Source organism: Xenopus tropicalis, chromosome 5 (assembly GCF_000004195.4).
Source record: "Xenopus tropicalis strain Nigerian chromosome 5, UCB_Xtro_10.0, whole genome shotgun sequence".
Classification (NCBI taxonomy): domain Eukaryota; kingdom Metazoa; phylum Chordata; class Amphibia; order Anura; family Pipidae; genus Xenopus; species Xenopus tropicalis.
Genome location: NC_030681.2, coordinates 5,490,002 through 5,508,176, shown reverse-complemented (window position 1 = coordinate 5,508,176; position 18,175 = coordinate 5,490,002). Strand labels below are relative to the sequence as shown.

Sequence of the window (18,175 nt, the reverse complement as noted above, 5' to 3'; positions counted from 1 at the left end):
ACCCCTGGAACTATAGCAGGGTGACTGTTACCCCAATGTTTCTATATATCTGTAACCTTGTTATGGGCTAAGGGGGCCCAGCCTGAAGGCCAGTTAGGGGGGGATTTGGGGTGAGTGCTTATTTGTGCCCTGGGTACCCCTGGAACTATAGCGGGGTGACTGTTACCCCAATGTTTCTATATATCTGTAACCTTGTTATGGGCTAAGGGGGCCCAGCCTGAAGGCCAGTTAGGGGGGGATTTGGGGTGAGTGCTTATTTGTGCCCTGGGTACCCCTGGAACTATAGCGGGGTGACTGTTACCCCAATGTTTCTATATATCTGTAACCTTGTTATGGGCTAAGGGGGCCCAGCCTGAAGGCCAGTTAGGGGGGGATTTGGGGTGAGTGCTTATTTGTGCCCTGGGTACCCCTGGAACTATAGCGGGGTGACTGTTACCCCAATGTTTCTATATATCTGTAACCTTGTTATGGGCTAAGGGGGCCCAGCCTGAAGGCCAGTTAGGGGGGGATTTGGGGTGAGTGCTTATTTGTGCCCTGGGTACCCCTGGAACTATAGCGGGGTGACTGTTACCCCAATGTTTCTATATATCTGTAACCTTGTTATGGGCTAAGGGGGCCCAGCCTGAAGGCCAGTTAGGGGGGGATTTGGGGTGAGTGCTTATTTGTGCCCTGGGTACCCCTGGAACTATAGCAGGATGACTGTTACCCCAATGTTTCTATATATCTGTAACAACATAGAAAAAAAAACAGATTACTTACATTATAGCCCCCCAAATCCCATGTTCATATATTGATATCATATTTTCCATTTTAATTCTGAGGTCCCCACAATCTCTGGATTAGGAATCTAAACAGAATCCCAGACACATTACCGGACACTCTCCATGTGACCACAGAATGCAGCCTTAAGCCCTGTAACTGTGTGGCATTTATCTCCCATGCCGTGCCCGTTTCCCAGCAGGCGTTGGCACAGATTCACTTGCAGCTGCTGTTTAATTCCAGGCTTGGGAATGAACTGCCTGAAAGTCTGTGGTTGGAGTTCTTGGAACTGCTCAATGGCTCCTTATCTGAGAGATGGAGCAGGACAGGATTTATACCTACTCAGCATGTTTGGGATATGAGATGTCTAATCCCCAGGCAGGTCTGCACATTTCTCCTTGTCATAGAGTTACTGCCTGGTGTCTGTAGGTTATCTGGGAGTCTTACAGGGGTGAAAGAAGTGAAGCACAGTGTTGCAGACACAATAATAGCTAGAATCTCAGCCATAAAGCAGGGCAGGACTGCCGCTTACAATGGGGGGGGGGGTCAGATAGGATCTGTGCCACTGTGACAGAATGCTCTGTTAGGGCTCTGGTACACGGGGAGATTAGTCGCCCGCGATTTATCTCCCTGTTCGCGGGCGACTAATCTCCCCGAGTTGCCTACCCCTGCCATCCCACCGGCGAACATGTAAGTCGCCGGCGGGATGGCAGACGCGGCGGGGCGATTTGCGGAAATCGACGAAAAAGACTCGCGAGTCTTTTTCGGCGATTTGCGCGAAATCGCGCCGCCGCGTCTGCCATCCCGCCGGCGACTTACATGTTCGCCGGTGGGATGGCAGGGGGAAGGCAACTCGGGGAGATTAGTCGCCCGCGAGCAGGGAGTTTTGCCGCGGGCGACTAATCTCCCCGTGTACCAGAGCCCTTATACAGATAGCTAGAATCTCAGCCATAAAGCAGGGCAGGACTGCTGCTTACAATGGGGGGGATCAGATAGGATCTGTGCCACTGTGACAGAATGCTCTGTTATACAGATAGCTAGAATCTCAGCCATAAAGCAGGGCAGGACTGCTGCTTACAATGGGGGGATCAGATAGGATCTGTGCCACTGTGACAGAATGCTCTGTTATACAGATAGCTAGAATCTCAGCCATAAAGCAGGGCAGGACTGCTGCTTACAATGGGAATCAGATAGGGATATTTATTGGTTAAACTCCGGATCAGGCCGCTATTGGCTCCTGTAGTTGACGCTGTGGCCCCAGGGTGAGGGAACACGGAGCGATGAGCGGTGAGTAATGGCACAGGTTTCGCACATCAGCAGGAATGAAGTTGCGGCTCCGGCCGATAGCATCAAATTCCTCTGTTTAATAATGTAAATCCCTGTATATTGGGCAATGGTTACAAAGGGCCTTTTGTTTCCCGCTTCCTTCCCACAAGTGAGGAGCAGATGGGGGTACAGACGGCGGGAGGGGGGCAGGTGAACTGCCATTAGAAAGGGTTAACTCTGCCACAGCAAATCCAGATCCCAAGCCCCCTCCTCATAGGTGGGCAGTATAGAGCCAACCAGCTGACAGTATGGAGGGGAGCCCATTACCCAGGTGTCTTTCTGATCCACAACTCCCTGCACCTGTGTAACCAGCATGGCAGCTCCCACTGATATATAGGAATAGGCAGAGGAGGAAAGTTTAGAACACAGGGGTGGAATTCCCTGGGGGGTCTGGGTGAGGCGAAGCAGGGGCAGAAGATGAAGTCAGTAAGGGGGGGGGGGGGCGATGACCCCAGAGAGTGCAGTTAAAGTGCAGAGTTTCACATTCAAGGTGGGGACCACCCAGGTTTAACGACTCATCCCAACCCCCCCGGCTGTGTAATTGCTGTAGATCCTCTCGGTCAGTGTCTCCGGCAGGAGGGGGCCCCCCGGCGCATGGGTTTCATGTTCCTAATTAAATGCAAGTTCTGCGCCACTGCGGTCTCGTCAGCGGGGGCCACACAGGGTTCAGCCCTAGGGATCAGCCACGACTGGGGTTTGTTGATTGTGTCCCTGGGTTCTGCAGGCTGTCAGTCACATGTTCTGCCCACCCTGGCACCCCCAGCACTGCAACTGCCGGCACCCCCAGCACTGCAACCGCCATCACCCCCAGCACTGCAACTCCCGGCACCCCCAGCACTGCAACCGCCATCACCCCCAGCACTGCAACTCCCGGCACCCCCAGCACTGCAACCGCCATCACCCCCAGCACTGCAACCGCCATCACCCCCAGCACTGCAACTGCCGGCACCCCCCAACACTGCAACCGCCATCACCCCCAGCACTGCAACCGCCATCACCCCCAGCACTGCAACTGCCGGCACCCCCAGCACTGCAACCGCCAGCACCCCCAGCACTGCAACCGCCAGCACCCCCAGCACTGCAACCGCCAGCACCCCCAGCACTGCAACCGCCATCACCCCCAGCACTGCAACTGCCAGCACCCCCAGCACTGCAACCGCCATCACCCCCAGCACTGCAACCGCCGGCACCCCCCAGCACTGCAACCGCCATCACCCCCAGCACTGCAACCGCCATCACCCCCAGCACTGCAACTGGCGGCACCCCCAGCACTGCAACCGCCATCACCCCCAGCACTGCAACTGCCGGCACCCCCCAGCACTGCAACTGCCATACCTTCTCACACAGAGGATTCTATTAGGATGTACATTTTGGGAAGGCTCAGGATTTGGTTTTGGATTCTGCACATAGGACATATATGTGGATCTACCCTGAAGCTGAAGGGTTAAATATTCTAATATCAACTCCCTGAGTGTGGCACATTCAACTACTGCACCTGTCCAATGCCCTGAGGCCCCTCCCACCTCTGCACCTGTCCCAATGTCCTGAGACCGCCTCCCACCTCTGCACCTGTTCCAAAGTCCTGAGACCCCTCCCACCTCTGCACCTGTCCCAATGCCCTGAGACCGCCTCCCACCTCTGCACCTGTCCCAAAGTCCTGAGACCCCTCCCACCTCTGCACCTGTCCAATGCCCTGAGACCCCTCCCACCTCTGCACCTGTCCCAATGCCCTGAGACCGCCTCCCACCTCTGCACCTGTCCCAATACCCTGAGACCCCTCCCACCTCTGCACCTGTCCCAATGCCCTGAGACCCCTCCCACCTCTGCACCTGTCCCAATGCCCTGAGACCGCCTCCCACCTCTGCACCTGTCCCAATACCCTGAGACCCCTCCCACCTCTGCACCTGTCCCAATGCCCTGAGACCCCTCCCACCTCTGCACCTGTCCCAATGCCCTGAGACCCCTCCCACCTCTGCACATGTCCCAATACCCTGAGACCGCCTCCCACCTCTGCACCTGTCCCAATGCCCTGAGACCGCCTCCCACCTCTGTACCTGTCCCAATACCCTGAGACCCCTCCCACCTCTGCACCTGTCCCAATGCCCTGAGACCCCTCCCACCTCTGCACCTGTCCCAATGCCCTGAGACCGCCTCCCACCTCTGCACCTGTCCCAATGCCCTGAGACCCCTCCCACCTCTGCACCTGTCCCAATACCCTGAGACCCCTCCCACCTCTGAACCTGTCCCAATGCCCTGAGACCCCTCCCACCTCTGCACCTGTCCCAATACCCTGAGACCCCTCCCACCTCTGCACATGTCCCAATACCCTGAGACCCCTCCCACCTCTGAACCTGTCCCAATGCCCTGAGACCCCTCCCACCTCTGCACCTGTCCCAATACCCTGAGACCCCTCCCACCTCTGCACATGTCCCAATACCCTGAGACCCCTCCCACCTCTGCCCCTGTCCCAATGCCCTGAGACCGCCTCCCATCTCTGCACCTGTCCCAATGCCCTGAGGCCCCTCCCATCTCTGCACCTGTCCCAATGCCCTGAGACCCCTCCCACCTCTGCACCTGTCCCAATGCCCTGAGACCCCTCCCACCTCTGCACCTGTCCCAATACCCTGAGACCCCTCCCCCATAGAGAATGTGGTGCATTAAGGGGGCCATACACATTACCATTACGATCAATACAATTTACAAACTTACTGACTGACTGCCTGGGCAGAACCTCATGGGAACAGAACCTCATAGGAGCAGAACCTCATGGGAGCAGAACCTCCTGGGAGCAGAACCTCATGGGAGCAGAACCTCATGGGAGCAGAACCTCCTGGGAGCAGAACCTCCTGGGAACAGAACCTCATGGGAGCAGAACCTCATGGGAGCAGAACCTCATGGGAGCAGAACCTCATGGGAGCAGAACCTCCTGGGAGCAGAACCTCCTGGGAACAGAACCTCCTGGGAGCAGAACCTCATGGGAGCAGAACCTCATGGGAGCAGAACCTCATGGGAGCAGAACCTCCTGGGAGCAGAACCTCCTGGGAGCAGAACCTCCTGGGAGCAGAACCTCCTGGGAGCAGAACCTCATGGGAACAGAACCTCCTATATCATTTTCCCTTTTCCGGAGAATTTCTAGTAAACACTCATTGGGGAAAGTTTGTTTGTTTGATGTTTATTAAGAAAAACCAAACATCTCAACCAAAGCAATCAGTGCAACTGTCAGTTTATATTGTGCTCTTACTTTATTCTATTGGCTGACTGGGCGCAGCCACAACATGTCCTTCCCAGGCAGCAACAGAACCAGCAGTCTGGGCCCTGGGTCCCACCCCCGTGTAGGCTGGATTGCCTGTCTGGGCCAATCACGAGCCAATGCTGTAGCCCAAGTCAGGGGCCCTTGGACAGTTTTTTCTCTGGGGCCCTGCTAGTTCTGCACAGCTCAGTTGATCCATTGCTTCCAATAAAACAGAATATTCATTACCAACCAATAACATTAGGGTGACACAAGCTTGGCGCTGCGATAATGAGCGGGTACTTAGTCACCGGCCCCCGGCATGTTGGCAGGGCCAGAGATTCCAGTATGGGGTATTCATGGTTCCTGTATGGGGCAAGTGTATTTATAGCTGTGTGTATCCCAGGCCCCCCCAGCTGCTCTCAGGAGCCAACTGGATACCCCCCCCCCCATACTCTGCTTCTCTTGGGCTCCTTCATTTACCTATTATGGAAACTGATATATTTTTACATTTGGGTTTTATTTTCTATTTATTTCTAATTGTAAACTATCTTATTGCTTCCGATATTGTACTGGATTTCTCATACTTTTGGAGTTTTGGTAACGCGCCGGGGGATAACGCACTGGGGGAGCCGGGGGATAACGCACCGGGGGAGCCGGGGGATAACGCACCGGGGGAGCCGGGGGATAACGCACCGGGGGAGCCGGGGGATAACGCACCGGGGGAGCCGGGGGATAACGCACCGGGGGAGCAGGGAGCCGGGGGATAATGCACCGGGGGAACCGGGGGATAACGCACCGGGGGAGCCAGGGGATAACGCACCGGGGGAGCCGGGGGATAACGCACCGGGGGAGCCGGGGGATAACGCACCGGGGGAGCAGGGAGCCGGGGGATAATGCACTGGGGGAGCCGGGAGCCGGGGGATAACACACCAGGGGGCCGGGGGATAACGCACCGGGGGAGCCGGGGGATAACGCGCCGGGGGATAACGCACCGGGGGAGCCGGGGGATAACGCACCGGGGGAGCCGGGAGCCAGGGGATAACGCACTGGGGGAGCCGGGAGCCAGGGGATAACGCGCCGGGGGATAACGCACCAGGGGAGCCGGGGGATAACGCACCGGGGGATAACGCACCGGGGGAGCCGGGGGATAACGCACCGGGGGAGCCGGGGGATAACGCACTGGTGGAGCCGGGAGCCAGGGGATAACGCACTGGGGGAGCCGGGAGCCAGGGGATAATGCACTGGGGGAGCCGGGAGCCGGGGGATAACGCACCAGGGGAGCCGGGGGATAACGCACCGGGGGAGCCGGGGGATAACGCACCGGGGAGCCGGGGGATAACGCACCGGGGGAGCCGGGGGATAACGCACCGGGGGAGCCGGGGGATAACGCACCGGGGGAGCCGGGGGATAACGCACCGGGGGAGCAGGGAGCCGGGGGATAATGCACTGGGGGAGCCGGGAGCCGGGGGATAACACACCGGGGGATAACGCACCGGGGGAGCCGGGGGATAACGCACCGGGGGAGCCGGGGGATAACGCACAGGGGGAGCCGGGGGATAACGCACCGGGGGAGCCGGGGGATAACGCACCGGGGGAGCCGGGGGATAACGCACTGGTGGAGCCAGGGGATAACGCACCGGGGGAGCCGGGAGCCAGGGGATAACGCACCGGGGGAGCCGGGGGATAACGCACCGGGGGAGCCGGGGGATAACGCACCGGGGGAGCCGGGGGATAATGCACCGGGGAGCCGGGGAATAAGGCACCGGGGGAGCCGGGGGATAACGCACCGGGGGAGCCGGGGGATAACGCACCGGTGGAGCCGGGAGCCAGGGGATAACGCACTGGGGGAGCCGGGAGCCAGGGGATAACGCACCGGGGAAGCCAGGGGATAACGCACCGGGGGAGCCGGGGGATAACGCACCGGGGAAGCCGGGGGATAACGCACCGGGGGAGCCGGGGGATAACGCACCGGGGGAGCCAGGGGATAACGCACCGGGGGAGCCGGGGAATAACGCACCGGGGGAGCCGGGGGATAACGCACCGGGGGAGCCGGGGGATAACGCACCGGGGGAGCCGGGGGATAACGCACCGGGGGAGCCGGGGGATAAAGCACCGGGGGATAACGCACTGAGGGAGCTGGGGGATAACGCGCCGGGGGATAAAGCACCGGGGGATAACGCACCGGGGGAGCCGGGGGATAACGCACCGGGGGAGCTGGGGGATAACGCACTGGGGGAGCCGGGGGGTAACGCACTGGGGGAGACATTGTAAAAAAGTGATTAAGAGCAGTTATTTCATAACACTCTCAAATCTGTGTCTGATATTTAGTAAAAAATATTGCATAACCTTTCCAAATTTACCAGAAATGTATATATTTTACTTAGAAAGGAAATGTTCTGACTCAGGGGATTGTGCAATCAGGGCCCCTCATAGAAAAGGTCAGATTGGCAACTGAATTAATCGCAGTGTATTGAAAAGGTTAATTGCGTCGTCTTGGTGTTTATTTTCCAGTTATTTACCCGAGATAAATAGAAATATATAAAGCCATACTCACTGTGTGTGCGGATCTACGGTTGTCAATATATATGGATTTACTGTATATCTGTAAATAGAGTAAGGGATAAAGCTACAATACAGCTTGGCATGGCTTAAAAAGAATCTGTGTGGAAATGCTTTATTTTCTATACTGACCTCACTGTACCAGCCCAGAGGTTCAGCAGCCCTATAACAGTAATGATCCCGGGCTTCACAGTTGCCCCCAGCAGCCCCCCATCTTGGGTCTTGTTAGGGGGGGGTCCCTAAGTGCAGGTAAGTGACAGCCCAGAGCATGTGTTAGGAATCAGCAGAAAAGAAGATGGGGGGCTACTGATCTTTGGGGGCACAGATCTTCCCTGCTGAGGGGCTGTGGGGGCCTTGGTACATAATAGGGTCTATTTGCCAATGCAATGGGCTCAAGTGCAAGAGCACTAGGGGGCGCAGACGGTAAGGGGGCAGTCGGTAAGAGGGGCAGTGGGTAAGGGGCGCAGTGGGTAAGGGGCACAGTCTGTAAGGGGGGCAGTGGGTAAGGGGGGCAGTCGGTAAAGGGCGCAGATGGTAAGGGGGCCAGTGGGTAAGGGGCGCAGTCAGTAAAGGGCAGACAGTAAGGGGGCAGTCAGTAAGGGGCAGATGGTAAGGGGCGCAGTCAGTAAGGGGCACAGTCAGTAAGGGGGGCAGTGGATAAGGGGCACAGTCTGTAAGGGGGGCAGTCGGTAAGGGGGGCAGTGGGTAAGGGGGGCAGTCGGTAAGGGGGGCAGTGGATAAGGGGCGCAGTCGGTAAGGGGCAGACGGTAAGGGGCGCAGTCAGTAAGGGGGGCAGTCAGTAAAGGGCAGACAGTAAGGGGGCAGTCAGTAAGGGGCAGACGGTAAGGGGCGCAGTCAGTAAGGGGGGCAGTGGGTAAGGGGCGCAGTCAGTAAGGGGGGGCCGTGGGTAAGGGGCGCAGTCAGTAAGGGGTGCAGTCAGTAAGGGGCAGACGGTAAGGGGGGCAGACGGTTAGGGGGGCAGTCAGTAAGGGGCAGACAGTTATTTGCACAATGTGCCACTCAGAGGGTAAAGTGCAAAAAAAATGACCAACTGTATCACAAAATGAGCCCTAAAATGTTCTGCCGCTTCTGCACAATCCAGATACATCGGGATCATAGGGATCGGCCGCTGGCACTGGGCAGAATTTGCCCCCTTCCCGATTGCGTCGGCCCCCCTGCAGGCCCTGGGAAAGCTGATGAGGGTTTAGGTGTTGCCTAATGAGAAATGTGTGTTTGCTGGGGGGGGGGGGGGGCAGAATGGCTTCTCTCTCTGTAACCGCAAGGAGAGAAGGAATGTTCTGCTATCGACTGGCGCTTTCATCTCTCTATTGATACCCAGGGGGGGCACTCAGTGCTCTCATAGGAGAGGAATGCAGGGGTTAATTGCTCCCAATGACTCTGCTCTGAATCATCCCTAAATCTGTCAGGAAGTGAAACTGAGCCCCCAGGGTATCTTAATGGTTCCCACAGGGAGCACCTACCCCTAGTATAGGCACAGAGAAGCTCAGCCAATCATGATCTAGCACTGCCCACATGATATCGGCAGCCAATCATCCCAGGCTGATAAGGGTTAAGGCAGCCAGACAAGGTGGTTGATAAGCTTGAGGTGGCCAATAGCAAATGGACTGGATTGTTTGGACCAAGTGCCAGATGGTGGAATCACAATGACAGAGTGTAAGCTGTTGGGGCGAGGGCCGCATCAACCAGCCAGTGAATTCCTCGACCTGACTTTTAAACCTGTCCAATTAATATCCGGCTTGGTCTGTCACTAGATTTTATCAGCCTGTCTATGGCCACTCTAAAGGTCCTTTAGACCAATTCACACCTTTTTCATTCAAATTAGCCCAATATTGCCCACCCGTGACCCCTGAAGCAGAAGCCCCGGTGGGCCCCGCACCTCCCAGTCCGACCCTGCCCCCGACCAATACCTGACCTTGCCAAACGAGCGGATCTTACCGGGTATAGCCACCATTAGTTTCATACCTTGGCTGCACATAAGGGTTGGGGAGACCGCCTCATACAGATGCAAATTAACAAAGGGAATTGTGGGAACTAGCTGGCTGGCAGGTCTGTACGGCCCCCACGTGATGTGATTGGTCGTATTTGAAAGAGTTCTTGCCCAAGTCTCTCTGCATTGTAACTGTTCCTAAACCCAGTGATACACGGGGCTATTCCCAACAGTTTGCCCCGGTGTGATTCCCAGCTCAGTGGGCAGGTACTGGGGGTACTGGGTTATAACCAGGACTAAATGTGAAACAATAGAGTTTTGGCTGAAATACCAGGTTGGACCTCGGGCCCCGTCGGACTGAGCATTTCCTACCAGGCAGACAGAAGCCTCGCAGAGACATTGTTATCAGCTGGGCTTTTATTGGCCCACTGGGACGTAACTGTGCCAATAACGATGCCCGGTATAAATAGGCACCGCCCAGAAGGGCACAATAAAACTGTGATTGCCCCATAATTATATTATTATAGGGCTGTCTCTTGCCCCAGCTGCCCCTTGTGTGGGTCACATTCCTGTAGTTCTGTTAACTCTTAGTTGTCCCATTCATGGCTCATCACAAACTGGTGTCTGCCAGCAGCAGGGCATTAACGCAAGTGGCACAGGTGGCAATTTTGGGGCATTTTACCTATAATGCAATTGCCCTTGCCAGCACGGGAGAGATGCAGTGGGCAACTGTGGGCAGATTTTGGCCACACAACCCAGACAGAAGGAGGCATGCTAATAGTGAACTGGGGGTACATCTGGGGCTTTCTGGGCATTATCAGGGTGAACTGGGGGCACATCTGGGGCTTACTGGGCATTATCAAGGTGAACTGGGGGGCACATCTGGGGCTTACTGGGCATTATCAAGGTGAACTGGGGGGCACATCTGGGGCTTACTGGGCATTATCAAGGTGAACTGGGGGCACATCTGGGGCTTACTGGGCATTATCAAGGTGAACTGGGGGGCACATCTGGGGCTTACTGGGCATTATCAAGGTGAACTGGGGGGCACATCTGGGGCTTACTGGGCATTATCTAGGTGAACTGGGGGCACATCTGGGGCTTACTGGGCATTATCAGGGTGAACTGGGGGGCACATCTGGGGCTTACTGGGCATTATCAGGGTGAACTGGGGGCACATCTGGGGCTTACTGGGCATTGTCAAGGTGAACTGGGGGCACATCTGGGGCTTACTGGGCATTATCAAGGTGAACTGGGGGCACATCTGGGGCTTACTGGGCATTATCAGGGTGAACTGGGGGCACATCTGGGGCTTACTGGGCATTGTCAAGGTGAACTGGGGGCACATCTGGGGCTTACTGGGCATTATCAGGGTGAACTGGGGGCACATCTGGGGCTTACTGGGCATTGTCAAGGTGAACTGAGGGGCCCAGGGTGACCCATTAACCCTTCTCTTTCCTTTTGTTTAGGGAGCGGGGGACAGTTTTGTGGGGGCTCTGGCCTATTACATGGCGCTTTACCCCCACCTCTGCATGGAAGATATGGTGAAACGGTCCAACTACATCGCGTCGGTGAGCGTCCAAACGGCGGGGACCCAGACCTCCTACCCACACAGGGCTGAGCTCCCCCAGGGCATGTTCTAACCACATTCACAGCAGCCACAAAGCAAGGATTCCTCACCTCCCAGGAATGCATTTATGGAGGAGATAAAGGGGTTGTTCACCTTAAAATTAACTCTTAGTATGCTGTAGAGCTAGATATGTTGAGACAATTTGCAACTGGTCTTTTTATTTGGTTTTTGAATTATTTAGCTTTTTGTGCAGCAGCTCTCTTGTTGCTAGGGTTCAAATTACCATAGCAACCAGGCAGTGGTTTGAATGAGAAACTGAAAAATCAAATAGGAATTGAATAGAAAGATAAGTAATAAAAGTAGCAATAGCATTAAAATTGTAGCCTCACAGAGCAATAGTTTTTGGCTGCCGGGGTCGGTGACCCCCTTGTTAAAGCTGGAAAGAGTCAGAAGAAAAAGGCAAATAAAAAAAGACCAATTGAAAAGTAGCTACGAATCATCCATTCTATAACATTTAACTTAAAGGTGAACTAAAGAACATCTGGAGAACCTGCGGTTACCTTCACTTTGTTCAGGTAATCAAGCCCTAAATGTCCAATGTATGTCGGGCTGGAGGGGGTTCTATTAATTCCCGCGGCATAGAGGGCTGGGAGTTATAGTTCATGGTTACTGGGGGGAGGGTTTAGTGGTTGCAACACTAATACCTGAGGGGCCACTGGTATTTCTGTGTATCGCTATCATTTGCCAAATAAAGAAGATATTCACTTTTAAGATCACGGCGCTTACTTTCTAGATCTGTAGGTGTGGCCAACACATGGGCGGAGTCACACGTAGAGAGGTTTGTGACAGACAGAAGCTTAATACTGACCTCGGGCGATGGGATTCACCACCCAGCTCCATCTGTATCTGAGCAGCAATTGTTTTGGCGGCATTCCCAGGGTTATGGGATTCCAGGTCAGACAAGGCCAAAAGAGCAACCAGTGTCAGCCTGTACTGGGGCACATTAGGGCACAACATGTCTGCCTCCTACTCAGTGGGGAGAATCATGTGACACACGTATCACTCATTTCAAGGGGTTGTTCACCTTTACATTAACTGTAAGTACAATGTAGACTATGATATGCTCAGACAAGTTGCAATTGGTCTTCATTTTTTATAGTGATGCATCGAATCCAGGATTTGGTTCGGCATTCGGCCATATTTGGCAGGGTTCGGTTTTGGTGGAATCCATGGCCCTGGCCAAACAAGCATTCAGAAGGGTTACATCGTGGGGGGAAAAAAAATTCCCGGTGCACTCGCAATTTTTTCCTTTTCCGGATCCCAATTAGCATTTGCTAATTCGGATTCGGTTCGGTATTCAGCCAAATCCATGGGGGTGGGTTTGGGGGTTCGGAACGAACCCAAAAAACTGGGTTCGGTGCATCACTAATTTTTTTATTTTTGCTGGGTTTTCAGTTAGCTTCTTGTTCAGCAGCTCTTCAGAATGGTTTTTCAGCAATCTGGCTGCTAGGGTCTTATTTTCCCTAGCAACCAGGCAGTAGTTTGAATAAGGGACTGGAATAAGTATTGTAGAGAGTAACAATAAAACTCACAGAGCAATAGGGTATGGCTGCCGGGGTCAGTGACCCCCATTTAAAAGCTGGAAAAGGAAAAAGGAGTCAACTCAAAAACTATTAAGAATAAATAATGAAGACCAATTGCAAAGTTGCTAGGAATAGGCCATTTTATAACGTATTAAAAGTTAACTTCAATCCACCCCTTTAATGCAATTATTATGATTACAATGAGGTTCTGGTGCCTTGGAGCTCTGTTGCAGGTTAAATATGGCGGTGGAAACGACTCCGCGGGGGTAGAAGTAACTGGTAAGTGACCTGGTTATTGTACCTACCTGGGCACTATAAATGGATTCTATGTAACATTTAAGCTGACAAAAGAGCTGAATGGATAAAATAGGAATAATGGGGTTTGTAGTCAGAAACTTTATTGGGGAGCCCCGGGCGAGGGAGCGCGGCGCTCACTACTCTCTGTATCTCTAGTCGGACGTTCCGTAGGGTACACAATCCGGGATCCAGGCTGGCAGTGCTGGGCCCTTGGGTTCTGTTCCGTAGCAATGAATGGAGCGCAGCGCTTCCGCAGACAGGAGTCCGTTCCCCGGTTCCGGCATGCGCCGCAGGAAACCGCTCAAAAGTCCATTTCTCGTCAGTAGCAGTCACTGTACCGCTTGGTGTCTAAATGGAGCGGATTTTCTTCTTCTCAAAGAACAGAACGTGTTGTCCGACTGGAAGAGAAGAGACGGGAAAAGATAAACAAAGATAAGGTTTACAGGATCCGGGGCCTTTGGGTTTAACCCCTTCCAGAACCCTATGGCTGTATACTGAGCTATACTGACTGGGCTGGACTGTTCGCAGCTTACAGGGGGAGAGGCAGGAAGTCTGTGACTCAAGCAGTGGGAGGGACTAGAGCACTCTGATGGAAGCTTACAGGGGGAGAGGCAGGGAGTCTGACTCAAGCAGTGGGTGGGACTAGAACTCTGATGGAAACTTGCAGGAGGAGAGGCAGGGAGTCTGACTCAAGCAGTGGGTGGGACTAGAACTCTGATGGAAACTTGCAGGAGGAGAGGCAGGGAGTCTGACTCAAGCAGTGGGCGGAACTACAACACTGATGGCAGCATACAAGGGGAGGGTCAGGGAGTCCGACTCAAGCAGTGGGAGAGACTAGAGCACTCTGATGGAAGCTTACAGGAGGAAAGGCAGGAAGTCTGTGACTCAAGCAGTGAGTGGGACTAGAGCACTCTGATGGAAGCTTACAGGGGGAAAGGCAGGAAGTCTGTGACTCAAGCAGTGAGTGGGACTAGAGCACTCTGATGGAAGCTTACAGGGGGAAAGGCAGGGAGTCAGTGACTCAAGCAGGGGGTGGGACTAGAGCACTCTGATGGAAGCTTACAGGAGGAAAGGCAGGAAGTCTGTGACTCAAGCAGTGGGAGGGACTAGAGCACACTGATGGAAGCTTACAGGGGGAAAGGCAGGGAGTCAGTGACTCAAGCAGGGGGTGGGACTAGAGCACTCTGATGGAAGCTTACAGGGGGAAAGGCAGGGAGTCAGTGACTCAAGCAGGGGGTGGGACTAGAGCACTCTGATGGAAGCTTACAGGAGGAAAGGCAGGAAGTCTGTAACTCAAGCAGTGGGTGGGACTAGAGCACTCTGATGGAAGCTTACAGGAGGAAAGGCAGGGAGTCAGTGACTCAAGCAGTGGGAGGGACTAGAGCACTCTGATGGAAGCTTACAGGAGGAAAGGCAGGGAGTCAGTGACTCAAGCAGTGGGAGGGACTAGAGCACTCTGATGGAAGCTTACAGGAGGAAAGGCAGGGAGTCAGTGACTCAAGCAGGGGGTGGGACTAGAGCAGTCTCAGTTTTAGCACAGTGTTAGATGGGTGTGAACATGTTCTGAATACTAATACTACAAGTAATAATAATGAGAATGAGGGGAAATGTTCCAGCACCGCGGCGCACACAGTAATCACAGCCCTCCCATATAAAGCAACGGCAACAAAAAGAGTGCGACCCCCCCTTCCCTGAAACTCACCGAAAGGATCGTACTTCCTAAGGACCAGCTTGTCCTTCAGTCTGTTCCTCCGTAAGTTGAAGCGATAGCCACTGCCCGAGGCGCTCATCATCTGCACCAGGATCGTCCTGCAACACAGGCGGCCATTACTGTGCGTACAGAGTCTGACTAACAAGGGCTTGGGTTGGCCCATGTATGGGGTGATTGGCCAATCCAACCCTGGTACTGGTATTACAATAGGCGGCTGTGAGAGTCTGAGCTGCAGTTTATGTTTAAATTTATGTATAAAATGTATAAATGGCCTATTGAGTGTAGCACCCCCTACAGCCAGGGCTCCGTCACTGCATCACAGGGCAGACCTGGGACCTCTGTCTGGGTGCAAAGCGGAAATAATATTCTGTTATACTCACTTTGATTTGCTCTTTGCGACTGTTGCCGGTGCCACGGAAAGAGAAAAAAAGAAAAGAAATACAGAGGGTTAAATAAAGGAACAAGCGTCATGTTCACAGGGTCTGTCTATGAAAGATCTATTATCTATTTTATCTATGATTATTTGAAGGTGAACAATCCCTTTAATGCCCAGAACTAAACTGGTGTGAAAGGAGAAGGGCAACTCTTAACACTTGTACAGGTATGGGATCCCTTATCTGGAGATATTCTGTTATCCAGAAAGTTCTGAATTACGGAAAGGCCATCTCCCATAGACTCCATTATAAGCAAATAATTCTAATTTATTTAAATGATTCCCTTTTCTCTGTAATAATAAAACAGTACCTGTACTTGATCCCAACTAAGATATAATTACCCCTTATTGGGGCAGAACAGCCCTATTGGGTTTATTTAATGGTTAAATGATTCCCTTTTCTCTGTAATAATAAAACAGTACCTGTACTTGATCCCAACTAAGATATAATTACCCCTTATTGGGGCAGAACAGCCCTATTGGGTTTATTTCATGGTTAAATGATTCCCTTTTCTCTGTAATAATAAAACAGTACCTGTACTTGATCCCAACTAAGATATAATTACCCCTTATTGGGGGCAGAACAGCCCTATTGGGTTTATTTAATGGTTAAATGATTCCCTTTTCTCTGTAATAATAAAACAGTACCTGTACTTGATCCCAACTAAGATATAATTACCCCTTATTGGGGGCAGAACAGCCCTATTGGGTTTATTTCATGGTTAAATGATTCCCTTTTCTCTGTAATAATAAAACAGTACCTGTACTTGATCCCAACTAAGATATAATTACCCCTTATTGGGGCAGAACAGCCCTATTGGGTTTATTTAATGGTTAAATGATTCCCTTTTCTCTGTAATAATAAAACAGTACCTGTACTTGATCCCAACTAAGATATAATTACCCCTTATTGGGGCAGAACAGCCCTATTGGGTTTATTTCATGGTTAAATGATTCCCTTTTCTCTGTAATAATAAAACAGTACCTGTACTTGATCCCAACTAAGATATAATTACCCCTTATTGGGGCAGAACAGCCCTATTGCGTTTATTTAATGGTTAAATGATTCCCTTTTCTCTGTAATAATAAAACAGTACCTGTACTTGATCCCAACTAAGATATAATTACCCCTTATTGGGGCAGAACAGCCCTATTGGGTTTATTTCATGGTTAAATGATTCCCTTTTCTCTGTAATAATAAAACAGTACCTGTACTTGATCCCAACTAAGATATAATTACCCCTTATTGGGGCAGAACAGCCCTATTGGGTTTATTCAATATTTAAATGATTTTAAGCAGACTTAGGTTATGAAGATCCCTTATCCAGAAAACCCCATGTCCCATACATGTACCAGTGGCCCAGAATGGAATCTGGACAGATGTATCACACAATGATCACAGATCGGTACCAACCCCAACACAGTAAGTGGGTCAGGGCTGCCCAACCTGCTGCCATCTGGTTACTAAGAACTACAAATCCCAGAAGCCTCTGCAAGCCATAGGGTAGAATGATGACAGAGAGGATGGGGCTCTTATATTGCGCTGCACTCAATAGGCCAGCGCTTAGCGAAGTCTCCCAGGGCTTAAACAGAAATAACTAGCCAATCAGGACTTGCCCACCGCAGTTACCAAAGCCCAAGTAGGATGCCGGGAGCTGTAGTACAGTAGGTACAATTACAACCCAGCCTCCTACCGCTGCCTTCCTATCCTAATAGCTCCCAGCACCTTCCCTCAGCCGCCGAGCACCGCTACCACAAGCCCCACTCACAGTTAACACAGGTCAGAAACATGTTGCCGCTCTCCGACTCAAGGGCACACGGAAAGCAGCGGCGCTAGCGAACTTCCGGGTAACGCTGGCCGCAATGCTTCAGGGTGTAGTAATATGGCGAGCGAGTACTTCCGCTCCAGAGCCGCCTCGAACATAAATACTTCCGGGTTACAGTTTATTGCCCTTACTAGCTGGTTATAGATCTGTATAAACACAGAGTATGGGTTCTACATTGGGTTATAGGGAAAGGGCGTATATAGTATTTATGTCTGTGAGTGATTTGTATGGGCCTGGGAAGTGTGAGTAGTACTTACTAGTATAAGGATTAATGCACCCCCTACTGTAAATGATAAGGATATTAGCAGTCACTGAGGGGTTCTGTGCCCCCCATATAAAGGCACAAGGCTGCAGGCTGAGTTGTACAGGGAACTCTGAGTATCACTCATGTATTATAAGGGATAATAACCCCCTACTGTAAAGGATAAGGATATTAGCAGTCACTGAGGGGTTCTGTGCCCCCCATATAAAGGCACAAGGCTGCAGGCTGAGTTATACAGGGAACTCTGAGTATCACTCATGTATTATAAGGGATAATGTACCCCCTACTGTAAATGATAAGGATATTAGCAGTCACTGAGGGGTTCTGTGCCCCCCATATAAAGGCACAAGGCTGCAGGCTGAGTTATACAGGGAACTCTGAGTATCACTCATGTATTATAAGGGATAATGTACCCCCTACTGTAAATGATAAGGATATTAGCAGTCACTGAGGGGTTCTGTGCCCCCCATATAAAGGCACAAGGCTGCAGGCTGAGTTATACAGGGAACTCTGAGTATCACTCATGTATTATAAGGGATAATAACCCCCTACTGTAAAGGATAAGGATATTAGCAGTCACTGAGGGGTTCTGTGCCCCCCATATAAAGGCACAAGGCTGCAGGCTGAGTTATACAGGGAACTCTGAGTATCACTCATGTATTATAAGGG

General features: G+C 52.5%; 2 protein-coding genes across 3 annotated transcripts in view; one reads left to right on the top strand and one right to left on the bottom strand.

Annotated features, from left to right (window-relative positions):
• rbks (ribokinase) overlaps positions 1–12,165 on the top strand; it is a 45,707-nt gene extending 33,542 nt beyond the window's left edge. Inside the window, exon 9 of one of the 2 annotated variants that reach the window (XM_031901675.1) lies at positions 11,294–12,165. In XM_031901675.1, the coding sequence (XP_031757535.1) occupies positions 11,294–11,467 (174 nt within the window). In that variant the 3' untranslated portion in view covers positions 11,468–12,165. 2 annotated transcript variants of the gene reach the window in all.
• Positions 12,166–13,103: 938 nt separating this feature from the next.
• mrpl33 (mitochondrial ribosomal protein L33) lies at positions 13,104–17,315 on the bottom strand. The gene is made up of 4 exons (XM_002938420.4): positions 17,188–17,315; positions 15,366–15,384; positions 14,977–15,083; positions 13,104–13,672 (listed from the first exon to the last, which is right to left on the bottom strand). The coding sequence occupies exons 1-4, from the start codon at positions 17,207–17,209 to the stop codon at positions 13,623–13,625; spliced, it is 198 nt and encodes a 65-aa protein (XP_002938466.1). The 5' UTR covers positions 17,210–17,315; the 3' UTR covers positions 13,104–13,622.
• Positions 17,316–18,175: the final 860 nt, after the last annotated feature.